The sequence below is a fragment of the Hippopotamus amphibius genome, unplaced genomic scaffold (assembly GCF_030028045.1).
Source record: "Hippopotamus amphibius kiboko isolate mHipAmp2 unplaced genomic scaffold, mHipAmp2.hap2 scaffold_260, whole genome shotgun sequence".
NCBI lineage: Eukaryota > Metazoa > Chordata > Mammalia > Artiodactyla > Hippopotamidae > Hippopotamus > Hippopotamus amphibius.
The window spans coordinates 3270-30473 of record NW_026648380.1 but is presented as its reverse complement, the minus strand read 5'-3'; the positions used below and the strand labels follow the sequence as shown (position 1 = coordinate 30473).

At 50.3% G+C, this 27204-nt stretch overlaps 1 protein-coding gene across 1 annotated transcript in view; it reads right to left on the bottom strand.

Moving 5' to 3' along the window:
- The window catches only part of LOC130843198 (putative pleckstrin homology domain-containing family M member 1P), an 85989-nt gene extending 59147 nt beyond the window's left edge, over positions 1 to 26842 (bottom strand). Inside the window, 7 exon segments of the mRNA XM_057719747.1 lie at positions 1474 to 1545; positions 9410 to 9603; positions 12962 to 13107; positions 16155 to 17075; positions 20092 to 20353; positions 25974 to 26379; positions 26665 to 26842. Of these exon segments, the coding sequence (XP_057575730.1) occupies positions 1474 to 1545; positions 9410 to 9603; positions 12962 to 13107; positions 16155 to 17075; positions 20092 to 20353; positions 25974 to 26379; positions 26665 to 26759 (2096 nt within the window). The 5' untranslated portion in view covers positions 26760 to 26842.
- Between the last annotated feature and the right edge of the window lie 362 nt (positions 26843 to 27204).

Below are 27204 nucleotides of genomic sequence, written 5' to 3'. Positions count from 1 at the left end.
TCTCCCCAGAGGAAATTAAGTTATCTACTTCTTGTGCCAAATGACTTTCATTTTTCTTACAAGTTTGGGAAATAAAACCTCCAAGTTAGATTCCATCATGGGAAATATAAACTACGTACAGTATTTAGGAAATCTGTAAATTGAAAAAATTGCCTGCTTCTAGCATTTTTTTCCTTACCAGTAAGATATCAGACTAAGGGGGCAACTCCTTAAGGGTTGTCATAATCCCTATTTTTAGATTGACTGTTATGTCTTTTATTACTAACTCAGAAGTCATGTATGACTTGTCTATTCAAGCTGAACTAATGATAGGACCACAAACTGTCATGAAAAATTACTTTGAATGTGTGTTTCCAAAATCACTTATGTATCTAAACTGATTTTTTTCTACAAATCGACAAAGAAAATAGTAACAGAAGAAAGGGCAAAGGACAGACAATTCAGAGATGAAATACAAATGTTCAGTAAATCATAGAAAGATATTTAAACTCACAAGCAATCAGAAAAATTCAAATTCAGATGGGACCCTTTATATTCACCCATCCGATCAGCAGAAAAAAAACAGAAAGAAAGGGGAAAATATCAGTGATGGAAGGGTGTGGGGAAATGAATGTCATCACAGCATGCTGACTGGAGTTTAAGGTGGCACAACTTTTTTGAGGGCAATGAAAATTTTATAACTACATAGTCTTCCCCCCAGCAACCCGACTTCCAGATAACAATTCTACAGAAATATTTGACCAGGTTCACAAAGAAGCATGTACAAGGACGGTCACTGCAGTGATGCAGTAACAAGAAAACTGGACATAATCAAAACATCCTTCAAGAGGGGCATTATTAAACTGTGATACATTCACACTACAGAATACCATGCAGGAGTTTAAATGAATGGGGTAACCATCTATTTACCGGGAAGGAAAGAAATCTACCAAGGTGAGCCAAAAATTATTTGCACTTTGGCTGCAGAAATTCTATAGCCAGAGAATGGATAATTGTTGACTCACCCTCCTAAGACATAGCATGAAGTGGAAAAATCAAGTTGCAGGAGATTATGATTTATGTAAAAAATGATAAAATCATGTGGCAAACCTGTTGTTACCTTAAATATGCATTTACTCAAATATATGGAAGAGTCTGCAAGGATATATACTAAACTCAAAGTAGCATGGGTGGGGGATTAGGGCACAAGGAAGGTTTTCACTATATCTGTTATTTCACTTTTCCATATTGAGTATAAAATCATGTATTACTTGTATAATGGAAACGAAGTTTAAATTGGCTCTTACTGATTTTAAAGAGGGCCTGCCACATTTAATTTTTAAAATAAACACAGAATTCCAGTCAGTAGGTTGCTTTGGGATATGGAGGGGGAAATACCTTTTCTCACAGCTATTGACCTCAAAATTCTGGACCAAGAAGGATCTTACAATGCAGTTAGCTCTTTGTATTCATATCTGGACAGAATATACTCACAGTGTCTCAGTCCAACGGTATGCCTTCCACACATTTTCATCAATGTAAGACATAGAGTTTCCTTGGAAATTTCTGTGAAGAAACACAGTTCACATCCTTGAATTGGCATGAAAAGAATGAGGAGAATAAGTAAAAGAATCATGGCCACCTTGTGGGGAATATTCAAGTGCAGAAGAGACCAGTTTTCTCATTCCCACAGCTTCTCAGCTGCCCAGTGTGCACAATTAATAAAGACATAACGTGAGGCCACTGGCACAAACAACACGGCCTCTCCTCAGAACCTGAACTTCCTCTCTGTCCAATTTCTTGGATACATAATGCCAGTTGCTTTGAATGTAAGTCTTTTTTTCCCCAAAATCACTTATGTGTCTAAAATGACTCCTACCAATCAATGAGAAAAATGGCAAACATTGCTCAATATCAGCAAATAAATATAAAGAAATCCTACGCCAGGCAATAGCAAAGATTTGCTTAGTGCCCTCAAACTCACTCCACGTGTTGGAAGGATAAGGGCAGTTAGAACTTAGAAGGACTAATATGAAAACATCTCTTAGACATACTGCATTTGGAAAAGCACAAAGCACTGAGCAAGGAGTAAAAGTATCACCTCATCAGGGGAACAAACGCAAAGGAAAGAGGTTGGAAGGAAGGACACCATCAAAATAGTAACAGGAGTTACCTTATTGGTGGTGGGAAGACGGGGTACAATTTGCACATCTCATCCTATATACTTCTGTGACTTTTTTTTTTTAAATGAGAATGTACCTGAGAATTAGACATGTTCAAGAGAAGCTGTTAAAATGTCGGAGGTTCAGTTTCAACCACTCATTCAGTGGATGGCTTTGAATCTTTACCTTTAGCTTTGTCCTCTTCCCTCAGCAACAGTGAAACTATTCAGTTTATATGCACATTCTTCAGGGGGCTCACAAAGAAGTCAAAACAGATACCTCTCTGCCCATCGGCCTAAGGGACATTTCCACTCAAACAGAGCCTTCTGGGTGCTTTCTGCTCACCAGTAATAGATGCCTAAAACTGAACTCCTCTCCCTCACACTGACTCTCCTTTCCCCACTGCTGTATTTTCACTGTTACACCACCATCTTTCTGCCCATCAACACATGTGATTTTCCTCTTTCCTGTATACCCAATCCTCCAACTCCAGTCAGTTACTACATCTTGTCAGTTCTTCCTCTGTAGTGCTCTCAGAATTTTTTTTCCACTCCCATCTCAACCATTCTAATTCAGCCCCTTCTCACTTTACTCCTAGATTTTGCTAGAACATATTATTTGGTCTCCCTGAATCAAGCTTTCCCCTCTAGATTACTCTACATACGGAATCTAAAATCATCCTCTCATTCTAATCATTTGTCTCTCTGGCTTGAAAACTTTCAGTGGCCCCCCATATCTTAGAGCATAACTTTCAAACCCCCATTGCGGAGAGCCAACGTTTTTCATAATCAAATCTTTCACTGCCTCACCCGATTCTTTACAGCCAGACGGATCTACTGAATCCTGATCATCCCTGCACTCACACCTTTGCCTACACTGTACTCCCTGTTTTTTCTCTAAAAGATCATACCCAATCTTCACGTCCCAGCTAAAGTTTTAGCCTATCCATGCAGATTTCTGTGACCACCGTACCTCAGTGATTACAGGTTCTGGTGAATTACAGCCCCTATCTGTATCTCTTTTAATACTTTATTATATATTACCTCCCTTTAAGACATATCCCCTTTCTTCCCACTTGGCATTGTCATGTTCTGGAGACAATGCTGGACTTCTGTGGCTCCCACAGTACTTGGCCCTGGGGTGGGCACAAACTGGGTGCTATAAAAAGAAAGCTAGGGGACAAAGATGACTTCGAGATATAACGGAGAGAGTCAGTAAGAATAGCGAACACTAAAATACATGGAAGGAACTGATATAAGAGCTTCACCTGTATTAAAGCATCTAAATCTCACGACAATGCTATGAGATGATGACCGCCACAGTCCCCACTTTACAGATGAGGACATGGAGTCACAAAGCTAATCAACGACAGACCTGGGTTCAAACCCAGGCGGCCTGGCTCCGGAATCTCACTCTTAACCACTCTGTGGTATTACCACCAACGAGGTGGGGAGAGGCACATGTTGCTGTAAAGAGGATGCAGCAAAGATGGGAGAAGAGTCGATGTTAAGGAGTTAAATACTGGAGTAAAAAATGGAGAAGGAAAGGGCAATGATAAGTAGAAACCTGGAGAAGAGGGAACAATAGCAAGAAGGAGAATGAAGATAAGCAACATTGACAAACAAAAGGTAGAAACGGAAAGTCAGTCAACATGGGATGGGGAGATGAGGAAGACCCAACAAGACCTCGAAGAAAGGCTGCCATGTCAGGCAGGATGCAGAGAACAAATGAGGAAAGGGATTCTTACACGGTGGTGAAGATGCCCTTGTAGGTGTTGGGCTGTGGCTCAGGCACTCTGTGGAGCTTCTGCTTGGGGCTGAGACCCACGCAGGACAGCGTCTCATCTTTGCAGGTACAGAGCTCACACATGTTGATGTTCATGGTGGCATTCTGTTCTGCTTGCTTCTTTTTTGGGGTATAGTTTACACCAGGAAGACCTGTGGATACTGAATCCTGAGGTGAAAATAAAAGAACTGTCTCAGATGGACTTGGTTGCTGAGAAATGGTACCTCCCAGGTCCACAGGTGGAACTGTGACTTGAGTCAGATTTGGCTGTGCAAGTGCCACCTCAGTCGGCTGCAGGGCTGTAGAAGGTCCAGCCTCCATAGTAGGTTCTGGAGCTGTCGTCTGCTCTGGGTCCATATGATGAGCTGTGACGCTGGGTGATGTTGGCTGCTGCCCTTGATCCTTACTTGGAGTTGGAACTGTCACCTCCTGCTGGAATGGAGGTTGAACTGGTAGCTCTGGAGGTTGTCTTGCGGTCTCCTGCATGGTTGGAGAAAGTTCAGTCTCCACATAGGATCCTGCAGTAACGTTAAGTGCGGCAGGGCTGTAGAATATGCAGACTTCATAGCAGGCTCTGGACTTATGGTAAGCTCCAGGTCCAAAGGTTTCGCTGTGACCCTGGGTGATGTTGGAGGCTCAGCATGAGCCTGATCTGGTGCTGGAACCAGCACCTCGGGATGCGATGGAGACTGAGCTACAACTGCCTCTGGAGGCTGAGCTTGGGGCTGCCGCGTGGTTGGAGAAAGTTCAGCCTCCATACTGGATTCCGGAGTTAACGTAATTTCCAGCTCCAAAGGTTGAACTGTGACCTCAGTCAAGGTTGGATGTGGAAGCTGAACCTGCTCTGGACTTGCAACTGTCACTTCGGGGGATGCTGCTGGAACTGCACTCTGCTGCAGGACTGTGGAACGTTCAGCCTCTGTGGTAGGCTGGACTGGCAATGGTTCCACCTCTGTAGGGCGCTCTGATGCCTGAGCCTGAAGCTCCTGTTGTGTGGCAGAAGGTACCACCTCCTTAGGGGGCTCAGGAGATATATCTGAGCCCCCCTGGGGAACCGGAGACTCAGCTGGGGCCTCCTGCTGCACTGCAGGATGTTCCACCTCTTCAGTGGGCTCTACAGTTAAGAGAATCCAAGGGTTTAACTGTGCTATCAGGCAACACTGGATGTTGAGCTTCACCTGGACTTAGAGGTGAGCCTGTCACTTCATTAGGTAGTGAAGGTGGAGCTGCAACATCTGTAGGGGCCTCTGGAGGTTGAGCTGGGGGCTCCTGCTGGACTGGAGAAGGTTCAACACTTTCAGAGGCGGTTGGATGCGGATCTGAAACCTCTTGCTGCACTGACAAAGGTTTCACCTGCTCAGGGGACACTGTGAACTGGGTTGAGGCTTCTTGTTGGGATGGAGAACTTTCAACCTCATTAGTGAATGCTGGAGTTAAGGCAAGTGCAAGATCCACAGGTTTAACAGTGACAGTGGGCCGCTGCAGAGGCTGAGCTTGATCCTGACCTAGAGGAGAAACCGTTGTTACATGATGCTCTGGAGAGAGAACTACAATCACATTAGAGAGCTCCGGAGTCTGAGCTGCGGTCTCCTTTGGTATTGAAGGTTTATTCTGTGTAAAACTTCTACAGATTGGGCTGGCAAAGGTTCAACCTCCTCAGGTGGCTGTGGAGGCAGCGTGCGGGCCTCGTGCTGGGCTGTAGGAAATTCTGCACTGCTAAGGGGCACTGAGGGCTGAGCTGAAGGCTTGTGCTGAGTTGGAGAAGGTCCCACCTCTGGAGTGGGTTCTGCTGTTATGCTAAGCTCCACATCTGCAGGTTTGATGGTGATATTGGATACGTTTGAATGCGGAACCTGATGGTGACTTGGAGGTGAAACGGTCATTTCATAAGGCTCTGAAGGCTGAGCTGGCTGTACCTGTTGAGTTGGAGAAGGTTCCACCTCCCCTGCAGACGGTTCTGGAGGCTGAGCTTGTTGCTCCTGCAGCGTTGCAAAAGGTTCTGTCTCTGCTGGAAACGGAGCTGAGGCTTCCTCCTGAGTTGGAGAAGTTTCAGCTTCTCCAACAGACTCTGCAGGCTGAGCTGGGGTCTCATGCTGGGTTGGAAAGGGTTCAGCTTCCTCACTAAGCTCAGAAGGCTTAGTTGTTTGCCCCTGTTTACTTGGAAAAGGCTCAGCTTCTGCAAGAGGCTCTAGAGGCTGACCTGGGCTTTCCTGCTGGGTTGCAGAAGATTCCTCAGGAGGCTCAGGAGGTAGAGCCAGTGCCTCCTGCTGAGCTGTAGGAAACTCAGCTTCCGTAGTGGGCTCTGGAGTGATGGTCAGTTCCAAATCCAGAGGTTTAAGTGTGACACTGGGAACGTTTGAATGAGCGTGATGCTGAATGCCAGCTAGGGATGCTACCTCATCACTCACTGGACTTTCAAGTACATACTCGGTAGGGTACCCTGGAGCTTGAGTCGGGGCCTCTTGATGGAGTAGGGAAGGTTGAAACTCCTGAGGGAGCTCTAGAGACTGAGATGGAGGCTCCTGCTGCAGTGGAGGTGGTTCTACCTCTTCAGTGGGCTCTGCAGTTTCATCCTGGACCTCTGCCTGGGGTGAAAAAGATTCAGCCTCCTCAGGGGTCTCTGGATGACGAAGTTGGGCCTCTTGCTGGGATGCAGAAATTTCAGCCTCCTCAGGGGGCTGCAGAGGTTGCTCCGAGTTCCCCCAGAAAATCCCTAGGCAGGCTCTCCTCAGGGTAAATGGTATCCATACCGGAAGCTACATAATCATCCTGCAACTGCTGTTCTAGACCCTGAGTTTCATTTTCTAACTGGCCTGTACGTCCAACAACAACTTTAGCAAGCTGTCGATGCTGAACTAGATCCTTCTTCAGGTTTGGGGCTGAAACAATAAACTTCGTTGGTTTTGAGCTCTTGAACAAGTATTGCAAATGATTGGTGACCTTCAGCCTGATCTAGACCTATGGTTTTAGTCTTACTTTTGTGCCAAAAAGGCAGAACCAAGCCCTGATTCTGTTCCCAGTCCAGCACTGGAACCGCTGCTGGGAGCTTTTGCTGCTGGGTTAGCTTGTCATTCACATCCTGATGTGGAACAGCAAACTAATCTGGCCCTGTGGGCAGCTCTCCAGCTGAATCCGTGTCTGGGTGTGGAACCAAAGTCTCAGTCAATTCCTGACGAGGCAGCACCAACATCTGCTCTGGAGAGGAGGACAAGTCATTAAAGCCCCCCGACTCTGTGCGGGGTGTAATCGCATAGGGCGATTTGGGTGGGAGGTGTGAGGAATGTGAAGACCAAGGCTCTGTTAGCCCCGGGGGGTCGGGGGTCCACTGAACAAGGTCGAGGGTCCACTCCAGAGGCTGAGCTGCCTGGGCCAGAAGCCACAATGGTTGCCCCGTGAAGACAAGCCATGGGAACCAGAGGCGCATTGGGGACATGCTATGCGGAGGCTCCCGGGCACAGCGACCCAGGCCAGTGGGGCACGGGCGCTGCACCCTGAGCAGAAGCGAAAGCATTATGAGAGTCCCGAGACACAAAGGCGCCCCTCTCCCGTCTCACGACCCACCCTTTATTTATGACACCCTTAGTTCCACCACCTTCCTTAGGTTCCAGCAGAGATCCAATCTGAGCAACCAGAGGAAGCCTTTTTCCCAGAGTCACCAGGGTGCAAACCATCCTTCCTCTAGCAAAGGCAACAATTCCTTCCCGCTGGGCCATCTCCCCAACCCCCCTCACCGGCCCTGCACCATGAGGCAAGATTTGGGCAGCCCAGGGGTGGGGGGAGGGGTTGGGAAGGATGTGGAGCTTCTCAAGGAAGCCACAGGGCCTGGCATGCTGGGAAATTCAAAAGTGCTAGTCCAGTTCTGGCAATTTGAACGCTTCCTCCTCAAAGCTCCAGTCTGAGAGACATTCTTCCTCCCCTTGGCCACATCGCTGACAAGAAGAGTAGCTGACCTGCAAAATGAGCACCAGTTAGGGTGGTGGGAGGGCAACATATCTTACAGTTAGTGACTCTGAAATGTTGCCATTTCCTCGAAACTCTCAGTACCTATGTCGGATTATTAATTCACCACTCTATTATTATCGGTTACCCCTGAATCAGTGAACTTCCTCTACTGCCCCCTCCTCCACCCTCCTTAACGCCGCCTGGGGGAGCTCATGCCTTTCCTGTGTCTAAAGGACACTCAGTTTTATCACCCTTACAGAAGGGCACTTTGCAGGCTAGACAAGAGGGAGATCTGGAAGCTATGCAAATGGCATTTCCAGTAAGGATTCATGAAAGGGTGGCACCTGGAGTGGATCCTAACAATCCCAATGGAATTTATGAGGCAGTACAGGAGCCAATCCCTTGCAAATTGTTGAAAGAATTAAAGCACGCAGTACAGAATTATGGAGTAAATTCCCCATTCACCATAGGTATCATACACGGAGTAGCCGAAGGCTCTCGTTTAATTCCAGCCGATTGGGCAACGTTGGCTCGTGCAGTGTTAGCCCCAGGAGAATTTTTACAATTCAAAACCTGGTGGTGTGATCGTGCTGAAACTATGGCAAACCAGAACCAAGCAAGGCAGATTCCTATCTCCTTGGATCAACGCATAGGTAGTGGGAATTGGGGCAGAGTTCAAGATCAGATTCTGATGGAAGATCAGGCCATAGAACGGGTGAGACATTGTTGCCTAAGAGCCTGGGAGAAAATAGAAGCTAAAGGGCAAGCTCCTGTCTCTTTTCAAAAGATCATGCAGGGGGCGAGAGAGCCCTATACTGAATTTATTGCCAGATTACAAGAGGCTATCAAGAGACAGATGCTGCCCGAGCAGCACAGCAAAGCTGCCATGGGGTGGAGGGCTGGCGGGGACCGGAGGAGCCAGGGTGCCACAGCCCTTCTTACCTCTCCGGCCTCCTCTCACCACATCCCTACCTTCGTCCTCGCTCCCCTCAAAGTTCTCCCTGTTCTTTGCACGCATGGGGCCTTCGTTCACGGCCCGTGCACATCACTCCTTCTGTCTGGAACACTCTTTCCTGTGTCTCCTCACTTTCCCACGCGTTCTTCAGGCCTCACCCTGGATGTCAGTTCCTCCAGGGAGCCTTCCCCCCTCTGCCCTCCTCCAATCTGGGTTAGACCCCCCGCCCCGCTGTACTCCCAGGGCGTCCTTCTCTCTCCTCCGGCCCTCGCCCCTCGTGGTAGCGGCGGCCTTACTCACCTGCGTGCCTTCCAGAGGGCGGGACCCAGGTCCACCTCGCTCAGCGCTGCGGCCCACGCCCCTGGCCCAGTGATGGGCTCTGAGCGTGTTCTCAATAAATATTTGTCAAACGAATGAATGGACAGATATGTGCACAAATAAAAGCCACTCCTAAACACAAAGGGAAGGCCTTCTCCACCCAGCCCTGGCATTTCTCCTGAGAACCTGCTGGCGCATGGACCCCATGTGTGTCTCTGTGTGTGTGTGTATCTGTGTGTGTGCGTGTGTCCACGCCCAGGGTGCTCACCTCTTGCTCAGCTCCTTCAGGGCTCCGCTTCGGCACAGCCCCAGGTCATCTCCCAGGAGCTTCCGCTGCTCCCGGCTCCTCCCGATGAGATGCATCCGCTCTACGTGCTCATACAGGGACGCGTTCACCAGCTGCAGGTTGATGAGGGGCTGGGCCCGGATCTGCGTCAGGAACGTCAGGGCCTGCCTGCAGACCTGCGGACACCAGCGGGCAGCGAGGGTGAGACAGGAGGGCCGTTTGGTGAGCACCCGACAGCCTGGCACTGTGGTACCGACTCACTCGCTCACCCCTCCATCCACCTGCCGAGGGAAGCGGTACCGTCTTCATTTTACAGATGAGGAAACGGAGGTTCGGAGAGAGGAAGTGACTTGGCCAAGGTCCACAGCTCATACAAGCCATGGTTTGGACCCAGTTCATCTGACGTCCAAACCCACTCTCCCCCCTTGGCACCAGCTCCTGCCCCTCCCGACCGACCGACCGACCGTACTGGGATGGAGGAGGGGCTGCTCCAGTCAACACGCCTCTCCCCCTGGGCCTCACAGATCCTCCCCACTATTTCCTGTCCCCCCCGCCCCCGTGTTCCTGCCGAAAGGAAACAGGCACTACCCCAGGCTCAGGAACCAGGTGACGGGTCTGAGTCAGGCTCCAACCACAGGAAGCCACGGATCAGACACAGTTTAACTAGAGGTTTCCTGAGCTCCCTCCACCCCTGCCAGCAGCACCACCAGGGCCCCCCAAGTCTCCACGTGGAGCTCAGTGATCAATCTGGGCCTCTCCCACGTGATAGGACTTTGAAGGTTCTACCCTCAGCCCTGACCCTGATGCCAAAGCCAACTACTGAGCACCTACTGTTTACCAGACACTGGGCTAAGGACTTCGACCACATCCTTTCTTCATCCTCACAACAACTCAGAAAGGAAGGTGTCATCATTCCCATTTTACAGATGAGGAAACTGAGACTCAGAGAAGCTAAAGTGGCTTATCCGAGCCACCAGAAGAAAGCAGAGGCCAGGTCTAAACTGAGGTGTTGTCTCTGCGCACCTGGCTGCCTCACTTGCTAAAGAGAAGCCCCTCTCCCCTGCAGTTTCCTCCTTGCCGTGATAAGGATGGAGGAGCTGAGATGTTCTCCGCTGTCAACCGCCCTGCAGTGCTTAGGAGTCGGGCTTTGGCTCCCACCTCCACCCCTTCCCAGCTGTATGACCTGATGAAACTTACTTAACCTCTCTGTGACTCAGTTTCCTCATCTGTAAAATGGGGGAAATAAAAGCACCTAACTCATGGGGTTATTTTGAGTTTAGATTAAAAGGAAATCCATGTAAGTGTATCCTCAGTAAATGGGAGCTGCCATCAGAATCTGTGGGTGCCTATGTGGCCCCGGTGTCTGTCCCTTGGCCCAAGGGGATGCAACAGGGCCCTCGGAAGACTGTTAGGCCGGGGGCTGCTCCACCAGAACCTCTCACTTGCCCCAGCAGCTGACAACTCCATCTTTCCCCATTTCCCAGAGCCCTGAGGAACCAGCCCCCAGCCAACGCGCAGCCCACTGACAAAGGCCCGGTGGCTCGTGACTCAGTCAAACTGCTGTTCCCCAGCCCTTCCCACGACTCAGCCCCAGGCTTTGGGTGAGGCTCAGATGAACTGACACACAGGAAGGCGGGCGCTGAGAACTGCCAAGTGCGGCAGAGAGGCATGGGCTTGGCCTTCGAGCTCCCCAGGGACTGTTCCTCCCCATGCAGGAGACAGACAAAGAGAGAAGCCCCAGGCCTGGGCTGACCTTCTGCCAAGTGCCAGCCAGGCCTCGCAGGAGTGGGTCAGCCAGAGTGGTAACAGTGGACAAAGGGCCCCTAACCTGCCAGCCAGCCACTTCCTCGTTTGAATTTTGCTGGCTTCCCCAGGTCTGGCATCTTTGAGAGAGCTGGATATTTCCTGACTTCAGGCATGCTGAGGGGAATGGTATAATCTTCTAGTTGGAAAAAGGAAGCGGCACAAAATTACAGCAGTGAATAAGGAGACGGCTCAACAGACGCACCCGGAAGTTGTAAACAGTGAGGGTGTTTTATGGCCGGAGGGCTCTTTGCATTTGTGGTCATCTTGAGGTTTCATTTTCTCCGTGTAGTTAGTTAAATAGCTAACACTGAGGGCAGGGCTGGGGATGAGGGAACCAATAAAAAAGCCAAAGTGAAGCTAATGTCTCTGGGGGTTCCCATCCCCGGGGGCGGTGGGGGGGAGGGCGGGGTGGTGCAGGCTCTGAGAATCTCGTTCCCTGGACTCTGATGGGGACACGTGCGGACACCTCCACGTGGAGAGACAGCACTGCCGGAGGCCTGGGTCTCAGGAGAAGCAAACAGCGTCTTCCTGGTGCTCTGTCTTGCTGTAGCAGAAATCTGTGCCTTTGGGAGAAAGCCAAGTTTGTGCCCCTTGAGGCAGACTCTGACCAAGTGAATTAGGGGCAGAAGGGGAGGCCTCAGGATAGAGAAAAGGCACCATCTAAGTGACTGGTGGGTACTGTCTCCTTTAGTCCTCACACAGCCCGGGGAAAGACACTGTTGTTAATTTCCTTTACAGATGAGGAAACTGAAGTTCAACAGTTTGCTCATGGTAACACAGCTATGTAAGGGGGTAAGCTCAAGTTGAAGAGGAGGAAAATCTGAAAGACTGCAGAATACATCTGAGGCAGAAGCATTTGGTGAACTTAAAAAAGTGCCCAAGATGTAATACGAACTGAACAGAGCATGTTATAAAGCAGTATGAGTCCAGTATGATCCCAAACTTTACAAAAAAGTACATGCAGGAGTTTGTATTCTTGGGGGTGGGAAGAAAGGCTAAACAACTGAATAAAGATGATTTTGAACAGTGAAAAGAAAAAAAAGTAGATGCCTATGTAAAAAAGCAAAAAAAATGCACAGAAAAGGCTGACTGCTCCCAGCAGAAGTGCAGCCAGCTGGCCAGTCCACCCATCCATCTGCCCATCCATCCAGACATCCAGCCACCAACCCACCCATTCACCCATGTATGCATCTACCCAACTAACCCATCCATCCATCCATCCATCCATCCACCCACCCCACCATCCACCCATCCATCCGTCGATACTCATCCACCTACCCACCCACCCATCCACCTGCTCATCCACCCACTCATCCTTCCATCCGCATCTATCCACCTATCTACCCATCCACCCATGCATGCACCTACCCACCTAACCCATCCACCCATCCATCTATATAATCTATCCCATCATTTTTATCTACATATCTAGTTGCTGGTACTTTAAATAGTTTTATCTGTATCCATGGGGGGCTGCAGTGAACCATCCTTAGATTGCCACCTGAGGACCAAGGCAGGCACTGAAAGAACTCTGCCTAGGGGCTGGAGACCAGCACCCAATTACTTTCCTGGTCAGCTCCCCCACATCATGGGGCCTGAACTAGTGACCCGGGCTTCCCTAGAGCCAAACTCCCCCACACATATGAACAGAAGCCACAAAGAGGAGCAAGCCCTCCTCTGTCACTCAGAGGCCCCGGGAGGCCACAGAAGGCTGGGCTCGAGGCTTACCGGGCACTTGGAGAGGTCCCAGTTGTGGATGACCCTGGCTGGGATCACTGAGGCATCGTCTTGATGGCAGATGTCACAGTAATAGAGGCCAGAGAAGGCACAGAGCTTGGGTCGTACAAATGAGAAGCCGATCTGCCGGGAGCAGCCTGGGGAGAAGAACAGTGGGGGGGTGAGCAGCGGTGGGGCCAGAGTCAGCTTCTGAGCAACACAGAAACTGCCAAGGCAGAAAGGGCCCACTATCGACGGAAAGAATCAATAGAAAGTTTAAAAAGGAAGAGTACGAAGGAATTCCCTGGTGGCGCAGTGGTTAAGAATCCTCCAGCCAATGCAGGGGACTCGGGTTCGACCCCTGGTCCGGGAAGATCCCACAGGCAGTGGAGCAACTAAGCCCATGTGCCACAACTACTGAGCCCGTGCACCACAACTACTGAGCCCATGTGTCCCAACTACTGAGCCTGCGTGCTGCAACTACTGAAGCCCGCACGCCTGGAGCCTGTGCTCCACAAGAGAAGCCACCACAATGAGAAGCCCACGCGCTGCAATGAAGAGGAGCCCCTACTCTCTGCAGCTAGAGAAAGCCCGTGCCCAGCAACAAAGACCCAACGCAGCCAGAAATAAATAAAGAAATAATGAAATACATCTTTAAAAAAAAAAGGAGTACAAAGATAAAAACAACCACCATTCATATTCCCACCACTCGGAATCAACCCTACTGACTAATCTTTATGGCAAAACACCGTAAGAATTATCATCAGCATTTCACAGCTGAAGAAACGGATACACAGTGAGGTTTGGAAACCTGCCCAGTCGCGCACCGATTGAGTGGCACAGCTGGAGCCAGATTTGGGTTGGGGTGGTGTAGAGCCCACATTCTCTTTTCCCTTGCTGCCTCTGCTCAATGTTCCCACTGTTTGCACACCAATGCCAGCCTCCTCTGGGTCCACCCCTCCACGGGGGCCCAGAAACGGAAGCCACAGAGTCAGGGTCTCGGCAAGCAGGGCAAAGGCTGGGCACATGGGGCTGGCCGCGGGGAGTGGGTGGGGAAGCCAGCCAGAGGCAGGGCCGTCTGGACATGGCCTGGTGCCAGCCTGAAGCCAGACCTGCCTGACGCCTCGAGACAGCGGTTCAGGGCCAGCTTCAGACCCTCTGCTGGGGGCCCCTCCACAGCAGGGCAGGGGGAGGGTGGGGGCACGGGCGTGGGGTGTGCCCAGGGCAACACCAAGCCCTGCCTCAAATCCCCAGCACGGGCCCTGCCTCCTACAGTACCAGGGAAGGGTCCCCTCTGCCTCCTGGGGACTAGAAAGGCTGGCTCTTTGATGTACCAGCTGTCTCATCCTGACCATCACCAAATTTTTGCAAGGTTCCAATTCAGCTACTACTTGTTATCACGAAGTTTAAAAGAGGTTTTGAAAGTGCCCCGTAGACTATGAAATACAAGCCAGATGTCAGAGATTGGTGTCTGCCTGGTCAACAAGCTGTGCCCACAGGCAGAAAGGAGGCCTGAGCTTTCCAGTTTCAGTGTGGCTGGCAGGCTGGCGGGTGGCAAACAGAGCCGCCTGCCAGCATCCATATCCCCAGCGGGGGAGCCCTCCTGCCAGCCCCGGGGGCCTGGCCTCCTCCCTGAGCCTGGCACCCATGGGGTTGATGGGCAAAATGTCAGCGTTAGCGGCTGGCAGGTGGGGGACGAGGGGTGAGCAGGGGCTTGAAAATATCTTCTGCAGGAAGCTCTGCTCTGCTTAGCTTCTCCATCCTCAGGGGGCATCGACCGCAGACCACTTCCTTCCAGATGCCTGAAGCAGGCTTTCCCCTCTAGTCCCACAGGCTCCTCCCCGACAGGACAGCTCCTAGACCGCCTGCAGCCACCCGTCTCCCTGCGGCACGCTCTGCAGCAAGGCCGCCTCCTCCTCCCGGAGGGCCCAGGGTGATGGAAACAGGTGTCTGGGTTGGCGAGGAGAGCTAGGAAGGGAATGTGAGCAGCGGAATGTCATGCAGCCTTGAAAGCAAGGGAGTGGAGAGGCCCTGTGGGGGCCCGGCTAAGAGAACAGGTTCTGGGACCATCAAGTCCTCTTCCGGCTCTGCCATCATGCGCTGTGTGAACCTGGGACAGGTACTTACCAGCCCTGGGACTCAGTTTCCTCAGCCATAAATAGAGACAAACCCCTACAGGGCTGTCATGAGGATTAAAGCAGACAGTCCAACGAAAGCATCTGGCCCAGGGCCCAGCACAGGATTGGACGATGCTAACCACAGAGCAGATGCGCTGACCTAGAAGAATATGTATAATATACCCCCCTAAGGAGGAAAAGCCCAAGTTGCGGAACAAGAGGTATAGCTGTGCCGACTAAAACAGCGGCAATGCGCCACAAGTGCTCATTTACATTTCAATATATTTACATTAAAGGAAACTAAAGATCCAGTTCCTCTCACGCTAGGAAGTCACATTTTAAGTACTTGGTAGGCACATGTGGCTTGCGGCGATCGTCCTGGACAGCACAGATCTAGAACATTCTCATTACCACAGAGTTTTGGTGGACAGCTCTGAGTAGTACGAGCCCATTTTTGTAATTAAAAACAAATTGTGGGGGCTTCCCTGGTGGCACAGTGGTTAAGAATCCGCCGGCCAATGCAGGGGACACGGGTTCAAGCCCTGGTCTGGGAAGATCCCGCATGCGGTGGAGCAACTAAGCCTGAGCACCACAACTACCAAGCCTACGCTCTAGAGCCTGCAAGCCACACCTACTGAGCCCACGTGCTGCAACTACTGAAGCCCGTGCGCCTAGAGCCCGTGCTCCACAACAAGAGAAGCCACCACAGTGAGGAGCCCGTGCACCACAATGAAGAGCAGCCCCTGCTCGCCGCAAGTAGAGAAAGCCCATGCGCAGTAACCAAGACCCAATGCAGCTGATAAATAAAAATAAAATAAATTTATAAAAAAATAATTTAAAAAGTAAAAATAAAAACAGATCTTGTACACTCACAAAAGCATGCCAAAATATTTGGAAGGGTACCATGCCCCTGCTCCAAAAGGATATAATCTGATCATCAAACAGCCTCAGTTGCTGCAACTTCCCCTGGGGCAGGATGGGGCACTGGTGGGGACCAGGAAGGGGTGCAGAGCCTAGAGCAGGAACCCCACTGCGGGCAGAGCGAGGCTGGCAGGGAGGCTGGGGGCGGCGGGACAGAGAGTTGGCACCTGCACAGAAGCAGCCCTGGGAGTCGAGGCCTTTCTCCGTGGGGATGGCCACCAGATACTGCAGCAGGTAGCCATTCTCCCACGTAGTGAACCTCAGCACCTCCTGACAGTTTTCATCCAGACTCCCGCCGAGCGTCACTGCCTCCTCGGCCGTCTCCAGGTAGGACGCCAGGACCCTGTGCACCAGGTCCCTCCACAGGGCAGCCTCCTCGGCATTCCCGGCCTGCAGCTTCAGGACGGCGTTGGCTGTGATGATTTTGAAGAAGGATGGGCCCCTGAGGCTTGTGTCCGGCAGGATGTCTCAGATGGTCTCGACTCCATGGCTGTCACTTAACATCGTCTCGTTGTTTCTCATGCAGAAGCACCTCAGAGACTCCAAGGACAGGGAGAAGATATAGGGCATCCAGGTGCGGTCCGTGTACAGGTACAGAAGGGATTCTTTAATAGCATCGGGCTCGGGAACTTGGGAAGAGGACCAGTCCAACTGCAGGCCCTGGGGGGTTTCAGGCTCTGAGAGCAGGTCCGAATGGGAGGGGTGGCCACCCTGGGGGGCCTCTGGGGGGTCCTCGGGTTGGTCCGGGTACTGGATGGTCACCCACTCCTCTTCCTGCTGGGGCCGGCACTTCTGCAGCGCCTCCCGCACCCGGTCCAGCCAGTCCTCGGCTTCATCCCGGCACGAGGCACGCAGGGTCAGCTTCTTGCCCGAGAAGACCAGCTCGAAGCGGCCGTCGCTGTGGGCCGGCCCCACAGATTTGCAGCGCAGCGGCGAGCAGTTCTCCACGCAGGTGCCCTCCTCGCCGCTCAGGCAGAGGCGCAGCTCCAGCGGGGAGAGCTCGCAGAAGAGCTCTTTCCAGATGCCCATGGCCCCCTGCCGCTCCACCGTGCCCAGCTTCAGGAGCCCCCGGAATGGGTTGGACAGCCCTGGAGGCAGAAAGAGGTGCTCTAGATGACGGGCCTGACCCTTCAACAGCCTGGATAACCTCCGGGGCCAGAGTCCTGTCCCGGGTGTGGATGAGACCACTAGGAGAACACGCGCCCGCCACTGGTTGGATGGGAGCGTTTTTTGAGAGCCTCCATCCCATCCTCATCCCAGCTGTTAACCTTGTTCCTGAATTTCACTGAGAGAATAAAAGCACTCAAACGATCACCTCTACATGCCCCTCACGGACCCCCCACTTCCAGCATCTGCACCCACACTCTGACTGCCCCCCGTGGCCGGGGAAGAGCTGGCTGTGCTTCTGTCTGAGGCCAACCCTCCCATGTGTGCTCAAGGACAAGGACGTCCTCCTGGAATCCTCCCTTGCCTGTGTCGCCCTTTTCTCCCTTCTCTACTGGCTCATTCCCACCAGCCCACCAACACGCTGTTATTTCTCCCAGCTTTAAAAATATCTCTTGACTCCACTCACATCTCTAATTACCACCCCGTGTCTCTGTTCCCTTTACAGAAACCCCCCTGAGGAGGTGTGGGAACTGTCTTTACTCCCCCTGCTCCCATTCCTTCTTGAACCTGCTCCAAGCAGCCTTCTGTCCCCTCATTCCACAGAAGCTGCCCTTGGGAAGGCTACCAGGACCTCCTTGCTGCCAAGTCCAAAGGCCAATCATTGGTCCCCATCTGCCCTGGCCCATCAGCATCCCTGGATACAGCTGAGACCCTTTCCTTGGTTCTTCTCTGCTGTCACTGGCCCCCCTCCTGTCTCCCAGGCTCCCCCTCCTCTCGCTGGCCTCTCAGTGCTGGAGGCCCTGGGCTCAGCCCTGGATTCTCTTCTCTACAGACACCAGCTTCCTAATTGAATTTCCCTGGTCTCGGAGCTTTATGCCAACGACTCCCTAGTTTTTATCTCCAGCCTGGGCCTCGCCCTTCAACTTTCGATTCCCATCTCCATCTGCTCCATGTATGTCTAATAGGCTTCTCAGAGTCGACATGTCCAAAAATGAATTCCTGATTCTCCCACTCCAAACCTGCTTCTCTCCGGATGTTCCTCCTCTCATTAAATGGCAAACTTCATCCTTCCAGCTGCTTGGACTAAAAATCTCACAGTTATCCTTGACTTTCTTTCACACCCCACATCTAAGCCATTAGCAAATCCTCTTGGCATGTCCAGAATCTTCCTCCACTTCTCACCGCCTCCAGCACTATCCACCACCATTCCTGGCCTGGCTTATGGCCGCGGTCTCCTAACTGGTCTCTTTAGCCCTTCAGCAAATGAGCCACGATGACTCCCCCTTTTAAAAGATTACATCTCTCCGCCCCAAACCCTGCAAGGCTGCCATCTCCCTCAGAGCAAAAGCCAATGTCCTTTCTGTGGCCCATGAGACCCTCCGTCACTCTGACCTCATCTCTAACCACTCCCTCCCCATCTCCTCTGCTCCAGCTACTCAGGTCTCTGTCGTTTCCTGCACATGTCAAGTGTGTTCCTGTCGCAGGGCCTTTACACGTATTCTCCCTGCTTGAAGCACAAAGATCACCTCGTGCCTTCCTCCCTCCCTCCACTTCTCCTCAAATATCACCATATTTGTGAGGGCTTCCTTGGCCATCCTTCATGAAATAGTACCCTGCCCACCTCCCTGATTTACTACTCCCCACAGAAATTATTATCACTTGTCCACACTGCACGTTTACTTGTTTATATGCGTATTTCCTGCCTCTTACACTAGAATATACTTCCCATGAAGATAAGGACTTCGCCTTGTTTCCTGCAGTGTCCCCAGCACCGAAAACAGTGCCTGGCTCATCACAGATCTCAATAAGCATCTGTGGAGTGAGTGAGTGAGTGCCTATGTACCACACACAGCCCAATGCTTCCTGCTCCCTGCGGTCCAAAGGACACACACTTCTCTCTCCCAGCCTGGACTAAGCTTAGAGATTTCAAATCACTGTGTAGGGTCTTCCTACTCTTCGGGGCATGATGATGTAGGGGCATAAAACACACCTTCTCTGCCATGGCTGCAGTCAGCACATGGGCTGAAAGAAAAACCTAAAAGGAGGCAGCATGGAGACCAGGGCTCTGCCCAGACTCCCCGAGCCAGGGCCCCAGCAACCTGGCCAGAGTTCTCTGCTGGGTCATTGCAAATGGAAAATGAGGAGAGAAAGAGACTGATTCTACGGCACACTTTGTTTGTTTGTTTCTGAGGGTTACAGAAAAATTAGGTTATGGTTATTTAATGCTGTCTGGAATTTCACAGGGTGCGGAGATCAACCTGGCCTCATTGTAAACTGCACACAAAGGACACTGAACAAATAGCAGATCTGATAAACCCCACCAGAGCTGTTAAATAAACCATCTAAGAGAGAGTCCTTGGGAGGGAGCAGTTGAAACACCTGGGTCTTCAAGAGGCAGGGGGTGTGCCCTGGGCTACAGACGGACAGAATCAAGATGTCTGTACACTTATAAGGTTATCTTATGTATCTTATATATAATCTCATGTATAACCACAAGATTTATAGGAGAGTTTCAGGGAAGAGAGTTTCCATTTCAATATATGAAACAGCATTTGTGTACTCTGTAGGGAGTTTTGACCAGTACTTTATTAAGATTTTTATGAGAGGGACTTCCCTGGTGGTCCAGTGGGTACGACGCCACGCTCCCAATGCAGGGCGCCCAGGTCCCATCCCTCGTTGGGGAACTAGATCCTGCTTGCCTGCTGCAACTAAGAGTTCACATGCCGCAACTAAGAGTTCACGTGCTGCAACTAAGACCCAGCCCAGCCTAAATAAATAATTAGAAAAAAAATTTTTTTTTACGAGAAAATATACTACTTTTCCTAAAATGCTTTCCTGAATTACTCAGCAAGGGTGCTCCTTATTACATTTAGGGGATGAGGTTTTTCTTGGGAGAAGACACCGCCCAACTGGTAATGATAAAGAGGACTTCTGAACTGCTTTCTGAAAGGCACTGCCCACAGGTACTGTGGCACCCGGAAGCCCGCAGTCACCTACCCATCTGCCTGCGATGCACCACCCTGAAGTCATTATGCTCTGGTGCCGGGGTGGCCTCACCTCTCCTGCTTCCTGGGGAAGGCACGCAAGCTTTGTCCAAGGCCTCCAAGGAACAGCTTCTTCTTGGTCCTTGCGTGAGGAGACCAGGCCTTGACTCTGGAGTCCCTCTGGGAGAACCTACAGAGGCATCGGAAGGACTCTCCACGGGCTGTTCCCGGGGAGGCTGGTAGAAGTCATCTTCTGAGATCCAGTTTGTGTTTATCTATTGGGAAAGAAGTAAGGGCAGGTTGTTTTTAAAAACATCTTTATTGAGACATGATTCACATACCATAAAACCAACTCATTTAAAGTGTGTAATTCAATCGTTTCCGCATATTTACAGACCTGTATGACCACCACCACATGGTTTAGAACATTTTCATTGTTCCATAAGGAAACCTCGTACCCATCAGCAGTCACTCCCTGTTTCCCCTCAGCCGCCCCAGGTCTAGGCAACCAATAATCTACTTTCTGTTTCTACAGATTTGCCTATTTTGGACACGTATAAATGAAGGCTTATGTGGTCTTTTGAAATGGGCTACTTTCCCTTAGCATAATGTTTTCGAGGTTGTGGTAACTATCAGTACTTTGTTCCTTTTTATTGCCAAATGATATGCCAATGTGTGGATGTACTGCGGATGTACCGCCTTTTGTATACCCATTCATCAGTGGACACCCAAGCCCACATGCCACAACTAAGATGCCCGCATGCTGCAACTAAAAATCCTGTGTGCCACAATGAAGATCCCGCATGCTGCAACTAAGACCTGGCGCAGCCTAAGTAAATAAATAAATAACTATTTTTTTAAAATTAAGAACTTCTGTTCAACAAAAGATACCATTAAGAGATTTAAAAGGCCAGCATGGCCTGTAAGAATATATTTGCTATATGCATATATTTTTCTCCAATAAAAGACACATGTACAGTATACAAAGAGCCCCTAGCAAATCAACAAGGAAAACACATACCACTCAATTTACGAATGAGACAGTGACTTTAAAGGATGCTTCCAAAAAGCAAATGCAAAGGTATCAATATCATTAGTCATCAGAGAAATGCAAATGAAAACCACAGTGAGATAGCACTACACACCTACTAGAGTGGCCAAAATGTAAAAGATTGACAATACCATTGACAATGGTATTCTTCATCCCAGAAGAGCGATGGAAATGCTCATATACTGCTACTGTGAGTATAAGTCAGCACAAGCCCTTTGGCAGTATCTACTAGAGCTAAACGTGCGCCGACTCAGTGACCTAGCAATTCCATTCTTAGATGTACACCCAGAGAGGAGTACACAGGTTCACCGAAAGGCAAGTACAAGAATGCTCATAGCTGCTTTCTACATAACAGCCCAAACCGGAAAACAACCCAAATGTCTGTTTACAGGAGAATGGATAATTACGCTGTGATATCTTCTTACACTGGAATACTACAGAACAATGGAAAACAACAAACTAGAGCCTCAGGCTATCTCACAGACATAATGGTCAGTGAAAGAAGTAAAAGAGTACACACTCTATGATTCCATCTATATGAAGTTCAACAACAGGAAAAACTTTAAGGACTGGAAGTCAGATTAGTGGTTTCCTCTGGAGGGTGGCAGTGAGTGGGAGAAGGCACGAGGGAGCCTTCTGGTGGCTGGAGATGTTCTATATCTTGATCTGGATGGTGGTTACGGAGTGTATGTGATATACAATTACTCACTGAGGTATACACCGAGGACCTGGGTACTTTAAACACATCATTCCTCAAAAAAAATGTTAAAGGAGAAAGTGGGACAATTCAGTGGGGAAATAATAGTCTTTCCAACAAATGGTGCTCATCTGACTGTATAACCACATGCAAAAAAGGGAAGTTGGATCATAGATTTAAATGTAAGGGATGAAACTATAAACTTTTTAGAACACATGGGAGTAAATCTTCAAGACCTTAGGTTAGGAATGAGTACTTAGATTTGACACCAAAGGTACAAGCAACAACAGAAAAAACAGACTACCTCAAATTTTAAAACTTTTATGTTTCAAATGATGCCATCAAGAAAGTGAAAAGACAACCCACAGAATGGGAGAAAAATCGGCAAATCATTTCTCTAATAAGGGTCTAGTGTCCAGAATATATACAGAACTATAACTCAACTTTTTTTTTTTTTTTTTTTACCAAATGCCATGTAGTCCTTTATTCCTTTTTGTTTTTTCGGCTGTGCAGTGCAGTTTGTGGGATCTCAGTTCCCTGACCAAGGATCAAACCCGGGTCCCCTGCAGTGGAAGCGTGGAGTCTTAACAACTGCACCACCAGGGAAGTGCCATGGATTCATTTTGTGTAACGGTAGAAAACTGGGGGGAAAGCAAGTTTCTTTGCTGGGGGAGGGCCCACCGTCAGGTTGAAGATACCGTTAAAAAATCCAAGTGGAGAAGTCAAGTGGGCCATCGGAAGTGAGTGGGAACAAAGATCAGTGTGTTCCTGGAGCAGAAGAAGATTCTGCTGTGGCTGGAACACATTGGGCAAGAGGGGAGAGGTGGGCAGAGAGGTGGGCCAGGGCAGGTTAGGCCACAATGACGAGGTTGGTTTTCATCCAGTCTCTGACAGGAGGTTCTGACTCAGCCACTGACCGCTTGTGAAACCAGGGAAAAGTGATTGTCCATCTAATGAATGCTGGCTACGTGCCAGCCACTGTCACACCCTGTCTGCCCACCGGTCAGGAAGGTGGAGGTGGGGATGGGGGGAGTGGCCTTCTCACCCTTACTGCACCGAGGAAACGAGGTGTAGAGCGGGCAGTGACTAGCCCTGGGTCCACGCGGCTCCTGGGCCGTCCTCGGGCCTGGAACCGTCTGTGCACGGAGCTCTAACTCATCCTCTTCCTTTGCTGAGGTGGGGAGACTGAGGTCCCGTCTGACAGGGGCACGTCAAGGACATACAGGCAGCTCCGTCCCTGACTCAAAGTGGGGTAAACTGAGGCCAGAATCCGCGTGCCAGGCTCACACGGCAGAGGAGGGCGCCTGGGTCGGCCCCGGGAGCACGCTCCCCTGAGGCCGGAGGCCAGCTCACGTCCGGATCCCGCATCAACCTCCCACATCACGGCTGCTGCCCGGTTGGGGGAAGGGGTGAAACGCGACCCGTTGTCAAGAAGACGGACCCCGCAGGCCCTCACTGGCGTAGAACTCTGGTCCGGGCCCCTCCTCCTCGCCCCCTGGCCGCTGAGGTCCAGGGGCCCCATTTCCTGAGGGCCGGGAGCCCCCAGCCTCCTCCGGTTTCCACGGCAACGCCCCCATGGCTCCGCCTCCTCCCTCCACCTACAGGCTCCCTCCTGCCATACATCTGCGCATGCCCCTATAACTCAACTTATTAAATAACCCAATTTAAGAATGGGGAAATGTTTTGAATAGACATTTCTCCAAAGAAAATACACAAATGGCAATAAGCACACGAAAAGATGCTCAACGTTATTAGTCACCAGGGAAATGCAAATCAAAACCATAATGAGATACCTCTTGTCCCCCACTAGGATGGCTACAATAAAAACAAAAACAAAACAGACAGTAAGAACTGCTGGCAAGGATACAGAGGAATACGCTGCTGGCTGAAATATAAAACAAGGCAGCTGCTTTTGGAAAACAGTTTGGCAGTTCCTCAAAAGGTTAAATACAGAGTTAACCATATGATCCCAAAATTCTACTTCAAGGTATGCATCTGAAGAAGTTAAAACATATGTCCAAGCAAAAAATTACACATGAATGTTCACAGTAGCATTATTCGTAACAGTCAAAAAGCAGGAAAAATGCCAATGTTCATTCACTCATGAATGGATAAATAAATTGTGATACATCCATATACTCAGCAAAAAAAAAAAAGAATGAATGAAGTACTGATAGGGGCCACAACATGGATGAACCTTAAAAACATTTTGCTAATTGAAAGAAGCCTATCACAAATGTCACATATTATACGATTCCATTTATGTACAATGTCCAGAGCAGGCAAATCTATAGACAAAGTAGATTAGTGGTTGCTAGGGGTTGAGGGGGGTGAGGCAGGAGGGGAAAGGGACAGGAGTGGTTGCTAATGGGTGGGGAGTTTCTTTCATGGGAGATGAAAATGTTTTCAAATCAGACTGTGGTGATGGTTGCACAACTCTATGAACACATACTAAAAAAACCGAATTATACACTTTAATTAGGTGGATAGTATGCTATGTGAATCCACAATAAAGCTGTTAAGAGAGTGGGTGGGTGTGCCTCTTCTAGTCTGGCCCATCCTGAGTTATAGGATCTGGAAGGATAGACACGTGTGGATGGAGCTGAAAGAGCAAGACTACATCCCCAACACAAGCCCCAGACAGTAGCTGGGATGAACTCTGGGTTTTGCGTGTCCTGTGTGCACATGCACTCCAATTCCTACTTCTGCTTTTCGAGATCCACCAACAACTGTGAAATGGCACAAGAGCTTGCGTTCACAGCTTGACTACTGCTTCCCTGGGCCCACAGTTCCAGCCTCTACCCTCGGGGTCTCTCTCCAGGACAGTCCCAGGGCTGGCTTTCTTGGGTCATCAACACACTGGACTGGCTTATTCTAGAACAGCACTGTCCCACAGAAATACAATGCGGGCCTCACAGGTCATCTTAAATGTTCTAGTAGCCACATTAAAAAAAGTTTCAAAAACAGGTGATATTAATTTTAATAGTATATTTTTATTTAAAATACCTATTTAGGGACTTCTTTGGTGGTGCAGTGGATAAGTCTCTGTGCTCCCAATGCAGGGGGCCTGGACTCGATCCCTGGTCAGGGAACTAGATCCCACGTGCATACACAGCTAAGAGTTTGCATGCCACAAATAAGGAGCCCTGGAGTCGCAACTAAGGAGCCCACCTGCCGCAACTAAGACCTGGCGCAACCAAATAAATAAATATTTTTTGTAAAAAATAAATAAAATACATATTTAAAATGTTTTCATTTTAATGTGATCAATAAACAAATTATGAGTCAGTGGGAAGTTGTATAACAAAGGGAGTCCAACTCGAGGATGGAAGATACCTTAGAGGACTGGGGCGGGGAGGGTGGGGGGGACTCGAAGGGGGGGGAGTCAAGGAAGGGAGGGAATACGGGGATATGTGTGTAAAAACAGATGATTGAACCTGGTGTACCCCCCCCAAAAAAAATAAATAAATAAATAAATAAATAGAAAAAATAAATAAATAAACAAATTATGAATGAGACATTTTACATTCTGTTTTTCCTACTAAGTCTTCAAAATCCAGTGTTTATTTTACACAGCTTATCTCAATTTGGACGAGCCACGTTTTAAGTGCTCAAGAGCCACATGTGGCTAGTGGCTGCCCAAGTGGACGGTGCGGTTCGAAATCTGGTTCGTGTTGCAGAATGAGTATTTTCAAAGCCTGGTGTTTTAGGACAACGTTTATTTAATAATAACAAGTACTGAGGAGGAAACCAAAGCTCAGTGAGGTGAAGTGCCTCGCCCACGGGCGTAAGCTGGTAAGTGGCAGTGGTTAAGAGCAGAGACTCTGAGGTTGGGTGAGAATTATCTTCACCACAGGGTCGATGTGCAAATAACAGGGGTCGATGTGCAAATAAAAGGAGACACCCGTGGGAAGTGAGGGCGTAGAGCCTGGCTCACATCCACCACTCACACCCCAAGGAACATTAGCTCCCTCACCACGATGCTATTAATACCAAACGCTGCAGGGCGCGGGGCTCAGTGGGAGAAGGCAGGGACCACTCGGGGTCACTAGCTGGGGAAACCCTGCACTGGCTCTGAGACATTCACCAACACTCCGCCCCCACCACCACCATCCCCCGCCAAAACAACCCAGCTTGGACCACTCACCGGACTGGTGGGTGAGGGAACCACAAGGCTCAGCCGAGGTCTGTCATCCTCCAGGGGCTTCCGCTGGCCACTTCCTTGGCCAACTGCTCTGGTTGCCTCTCTCACAGGACTAGGAGGCTGCTGGCCTGAAGTGCTCCCCGAAAGGACAGCCTGGGCCATGCCCAGCTTCAGCCAGCCCCCAGGGCCAGGCGCCTGGGAAAGAGGCTCCCCCGTGTGGGCCCCATCTCGGGTCCCAGGGGATGCTTGGGCAGGGTGGGGCTCCGCAGGTACCTCAAAGGGCGGGGGTGTGCTGGTGTCCAGGCCGTGGAGGGTGAGTGAGGCCTGCAGCACGGGAACCTCCGTTTCTGGGCTCAGTCCCTCGGTGGGCACAGAGTTCACCTGGGCTTTGCTGAATTCCGACAACACCCTGGACGTTTTTAAACAAAGAAACCTGTGTGACAGGGTTGTCAGCTGGAGTGCCCAAGGCTAAGTGGAAAACTGCTGTTTTATGATTGAATAAAACAAAACAAAACAACCCCCACCCCCTTAATCATCACTGCGCTCCCAGCTCCCACGCACACACACGCCCACCAACGTGGCTCCCCAGCGGGGACTCGGGCAGGCTGGGTGGACAGGTGAGTTGTGCAGCCCAGGATCTCAGGTGACTAAGCTCACAAAGCAGAGGAAAGGACTCGAACGGATTGCCTTTTACCCTCTGAACAGGCTCGCCGGGCCTGGGGAGTCTGCGCAGCCAAACAAACCCGTCCCTGCCCCAAGCCGACCTCGGCAGCGCCTTGGTGAACGCATGTCTCAGAGCTGGGCTCCAAGACTCCGCTCCTTGGGACACAGGCTTGGGCGAAGGGAGGACCCGCTTTGTTCCCAGAACAGGATGTGTTCCTGACGGGACTGGCACTTCCTGCCCCTCAGTGGTGCGTCTGGGCCCAGGGAGCCAGTGTCACTGCCTTTGTACACACACACACACACACACACACACACACACACACTCTTACACACACACACAAACATACTTCTGGGTCTTCTGGAATGTGCACTGGCTAGTGGCTGCTCCTCCCTCCCTCTCCCGAGGCTTCCAAGTTGTGCTTCTGAATTAAACCTATCTGCTGCCTCCACCTCTGCTTATGAATCCAGTGAGGACGTCAGGGACAAATGCAGGTTCTGGTGGCAAGAAAGCTGTCTGGAGCCCAAGAGATCACACACATCTGCCCTAATGGCTTAGACGGGGTGTAGAAGA